We start from the raw sequence: 8,744 nt of genomic DNA on the forward strand, positions 1-8,744 counted from the left end.
CAGTGAGCGGGAACCGGTCTGTATGTGGGATCCGAACCCTCGGCGGGAGCGCTGCCGCGCTTCCCAAGCGGCGCACTAGCGCAGTGCGCCACCGGGCCGGCCCATAATTGTGTTTTTGTAAAAAGTGTCACTGAGTGAGTATGTACACATATGTGTACACAGAGATGGAGTGCGAGACCTCTCTGCAGTGTTTCAACCAAGGCTGGAAAGGATGTGCCCGAAACGTCATGGGGGCAGGGGTGGGGCAGGCCAGAGCGCTTCTGCTGTTGTGCTCGGTAACATTTGATGAGCTCAGCAGCTTCACAGGTCCATACATCCCTTGCAACCTTAACTAGTTTAAGAAAATGTGGACAACATCAGAAATGTCCACTTCTAGGGCCGGCCCGGTGGCGCACTGCGCTAATGCGCCACTTGGGAAGTGCGGAGGCGCTCCCGCCGAGGGTTCGGATCCCACACACAGACCGGTTCCTGCTCACTGGCTGAGCGAGGCGCGGGGACAGCACTGAGGGTTGCGATCCGTTGCCGGACACGGAAAAAGACAAAAAAAATTTAAAAAATAAAAATAAAATAAAATAAAATAAAAAAAAAAAGAAAGAAAAAAAAGAAATGTCCACTTCTAGAGCACTCTCATCAATCTTCTGTAGAGAGGGCTTTTATCAGAATTAGCATCCTTTGGAAACTGTGCATCTGAACCTTAGCCTCTGAAGCAGCTCCTGCCTTTACATGTGTCCTCTCTTTCCTGCGTCTGTCACCTTGAAACCAAGCTGCCACTCAGTCTGTCCACGGTGTGCTGGCGGTGTTTCTCCTGTTTTCTTCCTTGAAAGAAGGCATCCTAGTATCACAACCTCATGGCTGAGTTGCACCTCCATCTAAGCTTTGGAATATTTCTGTAGAGACTTGATGGCTTTTGGCCTGTTTCTTTTCCTGCCTACCATGAATCTAATTCCTTTACTCTTACCTAGGACAGGTGGTGCCTGCATTGTGGAAGAAGTTCTGCACATTCTGATTAAATGTCAGATGTTTTCTTCTTCTAGAGAAACCTGATGCACAGCAAAAGTCAAGCAAGAAAAGTGTTCCAGAGATCATCATCACTCAAGCCTCAAATGAGACTCTTGTCACCTACAGTTCCACCGGAAGTAAAGAGCAGAGAACGATTCGGGAACAGGCTGAGTGGGGCCCCTACCATCGGCACAGGAAACCCAGTACAGTAGACGCCTATAGTTTGGATATCAAAGAATCAACAAGTGCCCCCGAGTAGCTGTCATCATTCACTGTGACATGAGTCTCAGCCATGATGGCAGGAGGGCTTCCGTGCCCCATGGAAAGCTGCAGGTGCCTCTTCTTCGGTGCATAAGCTTCTGCCCCAGTGACCACCCTGGTCTTACCTTCCCCAGAGCCGCTGGCAGCTTGGTGGAAAGCAAGAGTGACTGGCTCAGAGAGTGAAGTCTAGTGTAAGCACCCCTGCTGGAACTGGCTGGCTGTGCAGAGTGGTGGGCAGATAGCAGGTGGCATCTTACACTCTGACTCATGATGGGCAGTTAAAATCCTTTCCATTCACTTCTGAATGAGTACAGTCTAAGTACTTGGAAGTGATAGAGAGTGAGATGTCCCCCAAACTTAGGGAAAAGTTCAGATTCTGTGGGGTAAACTTTTAAGGTGTAATGTTCCAGAAGGGAGAGGTGCAAAGTCATCTAACAGGGGCCCAAGGGCTCGTAGCTTGACTATAATCTAACCTAGTGTATTAAAAGGCCTAGAAGAAGAATGTGGAATGTGTCCTGGTGGGGATGGGGCTGCCATGGCACTTACACTTTGAAAGTGGTCTTGTCAACACTGCCTTGTCCTTCGGTCTCATAAACAAGGGTTCCAGATAGTGAAGGGCCACTTGGGGGACCTGAGCACAATGCTCTTGGACAACTTCTCAGCTGACTTCACCCTCACCAGCAACCCTTTGGGCAGGATCCAGTGTTGCCATTTGGTTTCATGCAGTTAGTCTAGTGACAGCATATTGGTTTTGTTAGTTTCTAGACTGGCTCTGAGATGTTCTGGCCTTGGTGGGCTGACTACCAGTGGCATGTCCACCAGGATCATGGACACAACCTTCTCAAGTGCTGGGGTGAAGGGGCCTGCTTCCTGTCACATATGTATAGTTTCTAATACATACATATACACACAGCCCTATCTAGTACACGTATGCTTACAAGTACAGTCCTGTATATGTATGCATATATACAAACTAAAAAATGACTTTGAAAAATGAGTTTTCAAAATCAAAAACGTATAGCATGAATATATGACATTGTTTAAAGACTATTTAGCTTAAAAGTGTTTTAAACTTTCCAGGGGGAAAGCAATCTGGCAGAAGTCGTCTAATTTTTTTAAATGTTGGAGGGTTTGCTACTGAAAGCCTGCTTTGCATTAACCTGAGTTACTGGAGCCCAGATGGGCCTGTGCTCCTGGGCTCCTCAGAGCAGGAACAGCCCAGCTTTCTAACCCTTACAAGAAACACCCCCAGGGATTTACATTCCATCACACACACACACACACAAGTGCAGTCCGTTGGGGCCTTTGGGCCTCCTGTGTTTCTCTCGGCCAGTACACCATTTCCTTCCCACCTGTCCTCCCAGCTGGTTCCAGAGCCGAGCAGCAATCCTCAACCTGTAAAGATGGATGTCGTGAGAGTGGTGAGGGAGAACAGGAAATGCAGTCCCTTACTTCTTCCTGAATGATGGTGTGTCCCCTCCTGCACGCAGTGCCAGCCTATCCCTGGCTGTCAATGGGGATGAGGCTGATTTCAGGGCAGACTCCTGCTCCCCTGCTGCCATCCAAGTACAGCTCTCACAGCTGTCTCTTGGAAGAGCTTAAAGCATCAGACTGGTTCCTGACCTGCTGGAATTGATATTTGTAATTTAAATGTCTCCTGGAGGCTACAGGATGTGAATGAAACATCAAGAGTGGGGAGGAGAGGCCCTCTCTTCATGCTGATCAAAAACAGTCTAGATTTGGCTGTGTACAGTAGTTTGTGCCCGGCTAGTGTAACAGATTTCGACAGTGAAGCCAGACTAGGCGACATGCTGTCCCCGATCCTGGGTCCATGCACCAAGGTGCTTCATGAACATTCCATGTTGACTTTCCTTCTTCCACCTTCCAGGGATGGGCCAGAGATTGGCAAGGCAGCTGCCCGTGGTGGTGGCCTGCTGCAGCCCTGGAGCTCTGGTCTTCAGTAAGTGAAGGGAGGCATGCGGCTGTGGACCTCTTCTCACCCGGGAGCTCCTCTCCCCATCTTCCACCTTGGCCTGGTCATTTCCATCACAGAACTTCTAACAGCTTGTATACTGGGGGCTTGTTTTCCTTCAGTCTCCCCTACCCAATGTGTACCTAGCACAGAGGAGGCACTCAAATGATTGTTGAAGCCTACAGCCCTGGACCAAGACCTGACCCCTCACCTGGAGGACCCTCACCTGGAGACACCCTATCCTGGAGACTCCCTTATCAGCAGGACCCCTCTCCTAGAGACACCTCTCTTGGAGGACCCCCACCTGGACGATCGCAGCGGCCCCCCAGTCCGCCTTCTCCCGCAGTCCAGCCGGATCTGGGGCCCGTGCTTAACGCTGACAAGTTGTCGGAGCAGATCCTGTGAGCTGAGGTCCTCGGAGGGTTCGCGGGGGTTGCCTTGGTAACCGTTGCTAAGGAGAGGACACCCCCGGAAGTAGATTACGCGCCTGCGCCGGGGGACCCGTCCGCGCCTGCACACACGGGAAGCGAAGCGGGAGTTCGGCATGGCGGAGGCGGACCTGGAGTCTGAGCCGATCCGCCTGAAGTGTATCCGTAAGGAAGGCTTCTTCACGGTGCCTCCGGAACACAGGGTGCGAGGGGGTGCCGCTCGGGCCGCTCTGCCGCCTCGCCAGCGGCCGGGCCGGAGCGAGGCGCGTGGGGTTCTCGGTGTTGCGCTGGAGCGCCGAGGTTTCCGGCACGGGCAGCAGTGACAGTCCCGGAGGGCGCGGAAGCCGGCGGGGCCGCCCGGATCCTCGGCAGCCGGGGCTCGGGACGCGGGGGCGGCTCTGAAGCCGCCGGTCTCTGCGGGCGGAGCCGGCTCCGGGCTCCAACTCGGACGTTTCTAGGTCTCGCGCCTGAGATGGGCTTTGCAGGCTGAGCCGGCAGCCGCTCGCGTTGGGGAGAATTTGCCAAGGGAGGAGCTGGAGGCCTGGAGGCTCCGCTGGGCGCGGCTGACCCAGCAGGGCTCCGCCTGCCACCCAGCAGCTTGCACAGGTGCCTCGCTCAGTGCGGGGCCTGTGCGGGGGCGACGGTCACGTAGGCCTCCCGGCGACTCTTGTAGAGCTGAGGAAGGTGAATCTTAGGGGCGTTCAGTCATTTTACCAAGGTAGGCAGCTCGTGGAGAGACAGGTTTGAACTGCCAGGGTTGGATTGTGGCTTAACTACTTGCCGATGCTCTGAGTGGTCCAGTCACTTGTCCCATAAGAAACACGAGCAGATTGTGGCTTAATGAGCGACAGGAGCCACGCGAGCCCTTTGCTGGTCTTTGTGCATTGTTCACTTGTGCAGCAGGTGCTCGCTCAGTTCAGAGCATGGCGCCGGAGGCTGGGGCTAAAGCAGCGAGTCGGAAATCTGCTCTCAAAGCGGAGCTAAGACATACCCAGCCAAGGACAATGAGCAGTGCGCAACGGTAGGTGCTTGGAGACGTACAAGTACCAGGGATTTAGAAGAACGAGTTGTTTTTAGCCAGAGGTCAGGAAGAGCTTTGTAGAAGGGGTGGCATTTCTTTGGTACCACGAAGTGTGGCTAGCATTTGGACGCACAGAGATGAGAAGAGGTGGCATGCTAGAATCGGAGCTGCAGGGGCAAAGTCAGGAAGAGAAATACAGATATGGGGCCAACCCGTGGCTCACTCGGGAGAATGCGGTGCTGGGAGCACAGCGGTGCTGGGAGCACAGCGGCGCTGGGAGCGCTGAGGCTGCGGGTTCGGATCCTATATAGGGATGGCCTGTGCGCTCACTGGCTGAGCGTGGTGCGGGCGACACCAAGCCAAGGGTTACGATCCCCTTACCGGTCACAAAAAAAAGAAAAGAAAAGAAAAGAAATACAGATATGAACAGAAAGCACGAGGAGAGAGGGTGTGAGAAGGGGAATTAAGGCAGAAAAGGGAGGTTGCGGCGAGGTCATGGGAGGGCCAGATGATTCTGACTCAATTTCCAGGAGTCAGGAAGTAAGAAGACTGAGGGCAGGGTTGTTAAGAGGAGGAAAGCGGGTAATTTGAATCTTGCTGCATGCACTTCTTAGATCCAAGTAGAAGTGCTCATTCGGTCCATCTACAAATGTGCTACATTATAAACGTGTATTAGGGTATGGGCTCTCTGCTAGGACAGAGAGATCTCAAGATAAAGATAAGGCTTCATTTCTCTCTCCCTTAACATTCCAGAGAAAAACAGCTGTTTTGCGCAAGGCAGGCCAGGCATCTGGTTTCATCTGTCTTTTTGCTCCACTTACACTTCATCCACGTCCCACCCTGCCTCCAGGGGCCAAGGGAAGTGGGGAGCAACCATCCTTCTTTGATCTGGAAGTCACACGTTTCCCAAGGCCGAATGCGACTGGGTAGTGTTTCATAACTCAAAAGAAGTAGTGTTATGGATATTGGGGACAGCATTCTCTGCCATATAAGTGTTCCTGTATGTATGTGGCTTGTGGCTACTGTTACTAGAAGGGAGTGGTTAGGCCACTATGATGTTTCATTCGAAGTGTTGGCCCAGCATCGTGATCCCCCCTTTCTCATCAGAAAAGCTGAGGTCCATGACTGCTTTTTTGTTTGGTAAACAACACACGAGCGGGTTCCTTGGTGCAAATGATGTGTGAAATATCCATCCTCAGCTGTTCTCTTTCAGCTGGGACGATGCCGGAGCGTGAAGGAGTTTGAGAAGCTGAACCGCATCGGGGAGGGCACCTATGGCATTGTGTGTGAGTGGCCAAGACGGGGGTCCTGGAGCAACAGCTTATGGCTCTGACGAGCACAGGACAGGGGCTTTCCCAGTGGTAGCTGTGTTGAGGCTGGAAGGCTCACATCCTGTGCTCCATACCAGGGCAAAAACTTGTTCAGGGACTGTGGGTGAAAACCATAAACTTGACCCCATGCCTGTGTAAACATAAGTGTAAGGTTGCTAATGTCAGTAATCCAAATGTGTAATTGTAGGGTGGAGAAAACTGTTAGAGCAATACAGTGTAGAATTCCCAAGAGCAGCTGGAGATTATAGCAGCTGCAACATGGATGTGAGTCATTCTGGAAGCTGCACAAATCAGCACAATGCTTTCTGTAGCCAGCTTCACACAAAATAAGGGTCATTTTTTTTCTAGATATAGTACCTTGTTTGCTGTTAGAACATAGTCATGAGAACAGAAGACAGTGATCTCCATGCTGACTAAGTAGGAGAATGTACAGAGCTTACCACACAACTGGCTTCAGCACAGAGAGAAAACTGAGCACACCTACCCTGCTCAAATGAGCGGAAACCCCTAGGGAGCATGTGTCTTGGGCTAGGCGTGTTGCTTGCATAGAATGAGGACTGAGTGTTGCTGGGTATTATGTTGTCAAAGAAAAGAAAGGGAACCCTGGGGTGCTCAGGAAGAGGCTCTCGTGGTGGGAGGAACTTGAGATGGGGGATCAGGTTGGACTCCCATCGTGGATATGTTTCCATTTCAGATCGGGCCCGGGACACCCAGACGGATGAGATTGTTGCACTGAAGAAAGTGCGGATGGACAAGGAGAAGGATGGTGAGCTGGGAGAAGGGGCAGTACGATGGCTGGGACCTCACAGTGGGAGGGGGGCAGAAAGGTGCGACCTGCCTGAGGTTTCCTCATGACCAAACCCTCCTGAGAGCATCTGCTCGGTCACTAAATGGGGGCTGGCCTTTGGGAGGGCTCCAGCATGACCCCGCTTTCACCCCAGTCCCACACTTAGCCCCAGCTCCCTGAGGCCTGCATGATTCTCCCCACTGCCAGAGTCTGCATTCTGTCCCTCCTGTCTGGTGACTCCACCTCACCGTCTCAGCTCCTGGTCCCCCTCCACACCAAGGCTCTACCTTGCCCACCGTGGACAACCTGTCTAACCCTGTGGTTGGCACAGAGAGTTGCTCATTCATATTTGGTGAATGAAGGGTGAAAGTGCTTATTAGGATTGTCCTAGTTCTCCCTGAGCGCAGGACTGGTGTTGGGTGTTTCTAGAGCCCTGAGAGTGGCAGCATGGGGCTCGCTGAGGCCTCTCTCTTTCCAGGCATCCCCATCAGCAGCCTGCGGGAAATCACACTGCTCCTCCGCCTTCGCCATCCCAACATTGTGGAGCTAAAGGAGGTGGTTGTGGGGAGCCACCTGGAGAGGTGAGCAATCTCCTGCCCCTCCTGGTGTGGTCCCCTCCTCCTGCTGTGGGGCCCTTCCTGCAGGAGGGGAGAAGCGGGGGGTGGCATGCATCCTACCCTTTTTTCTTTCAGCATCTTCCTGGTGATGGGTTACTGTGAGCAAGACCTGGCCAGCCTCCTGGAGAATATGCCGACACCCTTCTCTGAGGCCCAGGTGCATGGCTGGGGGCCCCTGGGGTGGAGGTGGGGGGTTCACAGGCCCTTGTGGTGCACATTTAAGCTGAACGTGGCTGTCTAAGGATGTGTGGAGCTGCTGCCGCCTCCCGGGTATCTCAGGGAGGTTTAATGAGGTGGAATTACTGCCTGTGGGGTAACAAGGGGGCATCAGAAGCCAGGCCTAGAAGCTGGCCTGAGGTCCCTCCCAGCACTGCTCAGTAGACAGCCCACTGAGCAGGGGAGGTGACAGCAGCATCTTCCCAGCTGCACTGCACACAGCAACCACTGGTTCCCAAGGCTGCCACAGTGACCACTGGTCCTGGTGGCTGTGTGCATGTGACAGAACCTGGGCTGGGCTCCCCTAACTAGTGCCTTTGCCCTGTGCACAGGTCAAGTGCATTGTGCTGCAGGTTCTCCGGGGCCTCCAGTACCTGCACAGGAACTTCATCATCCACAGGTGGGTGGGGACAGCCTGGATGAGGGATGTGGCGGGCAAGGCCTGGGGTATAGTCTTGGGTGGAGGACAGTGCTGGTGGGTCACTCTAAGCGCCATGTAGGAGAGCAGATGGGCAGTGGAAACCCTGACTGCTTCATGAGGAAAGAGTCCAGATCCAAACAAGCTTGAGAAGCCCTTGTGCTGCTTGCTCTCTGGGAGGCCAACAGTGGGTATGTGTGAGCTTGGTCAGGCCCTGAGAAGTCCCGCAGTGGAAAGAGCCGAGCTGTGGAGCTGTGACTCTCAGTAGGATTGTGCAGGCAGCAGGTTCTTCCTGCTCTGGGGCAGGTGATGGGACACCCACTGGGGAACCAGGTAGAACTGGAAGTTAGAACTTGTGTGGGTCCCAGCGCTGCCTCTTCTCAGAAGTTGCTCAAGCTGTGGTGTTCCCAGCTGTGGATGGCTTTGCCACTGCCCACCCTCCACTGTCCAGAGGCCCTAACACCAGGAGGTGGGTGGGAGAGCGTGGTGAGCTTCAGCTGTGGTGACAAACTCATTCCCTGATGGAACTTGCTTCCTGGGAGTCACCAGTGTTCTCTGTCTGTAACAGGGACTTGAAGGTCTCCAACTTGCTCATGACTGATAAGGGCTATGTGAAGACAGGTGGGTTCAGGGTGCGGGCCCCGAGTGCATGGGGCGTCTTTCCATGGTCACCACCTGGCTGGGGGGGGGGGCT

The 8,744-nt window shown here is 53.6% G+C and overlaps 2 protein-coding genes across 7 annotated transcripts in view; both read left to right on the plus strand.

The window, feature by feature from the left end:
• The window catches only part of SPATA33 (spermatogenesis associated 33), a 9,844-nt gene extending 7,674 nt beyond the window's left edge, over window positions 1-2,170 (plus strand). The window contains exon 3 of the mRNA XM_008563545.1: window positions 1,018-2,170. Within this exon, the coding sequence (XP_008561767.1) occupies window positions 1,018-1,258 (241 nt within the window). The 3' untranslated portion in view covers window positions 1,259-2,170. The remainder of the gene's footprint in view (window positions 1-1,017) is intronic.
• A 1,564-nt stretch (window positions 2,171-3,734) lies between these two features.
• The window catches only part of CDK10 (cyclin-dependent kinase 10), an 8,357-nt gene continuing 3,347 nt past the window's right edge, over window positions 3,735-8,744 (plus strand). For 2 of the 6 annotated variants that reach the window (XM_008563449.1, XM_008563463.1), the window contains exons 1-7: window positions 3,735-3,825; window positions 5,895-5,967; window positions 6,707-6,778; window positions 7,278-7,380; window positions 7,492-7,573; window positions 7,965-8,032; window positions 8,619-8,671. In XM_008563449.1, coding sequence (XP_008561671.1) covers window positions 6,760-6,778; window positions 7,278-7,380; window positions 7,492-7,573; window positions 7,965-8,032; window positions 8,619-8,671 — 325 coding nt within the window. In that variant the 5' untranslated portion in view covers window positions 3,735-3,825; window positions 5,895-5,967; window positions 6,707-6,759. Of the gene's footprint in view, window positions 3,864-4,359; window positions 4,379-5,894; window positions 5,968-6,706; window positions 6,779-7,277; window positions 7,381-7,491; window positions 7,574-7,964; window positions 8,033-8,618; window positions 8,672-8,744 lie in introns of those variants that run through there. The other 4 variants (XM_008563430.1, XM_008563435.1, XM_008563457.1 and 1 more) reach the window with 4 other exon arrangements.

Source organism: Galeopterus variegatus, unplaced genomic scaffold, assembly GCF_000696425.1.
Source record: "Galeopterus variegatus unplaced genomic scaffold, G_variegatus-3.0.2 Scaffold174, whole genome shotgun sequence".
Lineage (NCBI taxonomy): Eukaryota > Metazoa > Chordata > Mammalia > Dermoptera > Cynocephalidae > Galeopterus > Galeopterus variegatus.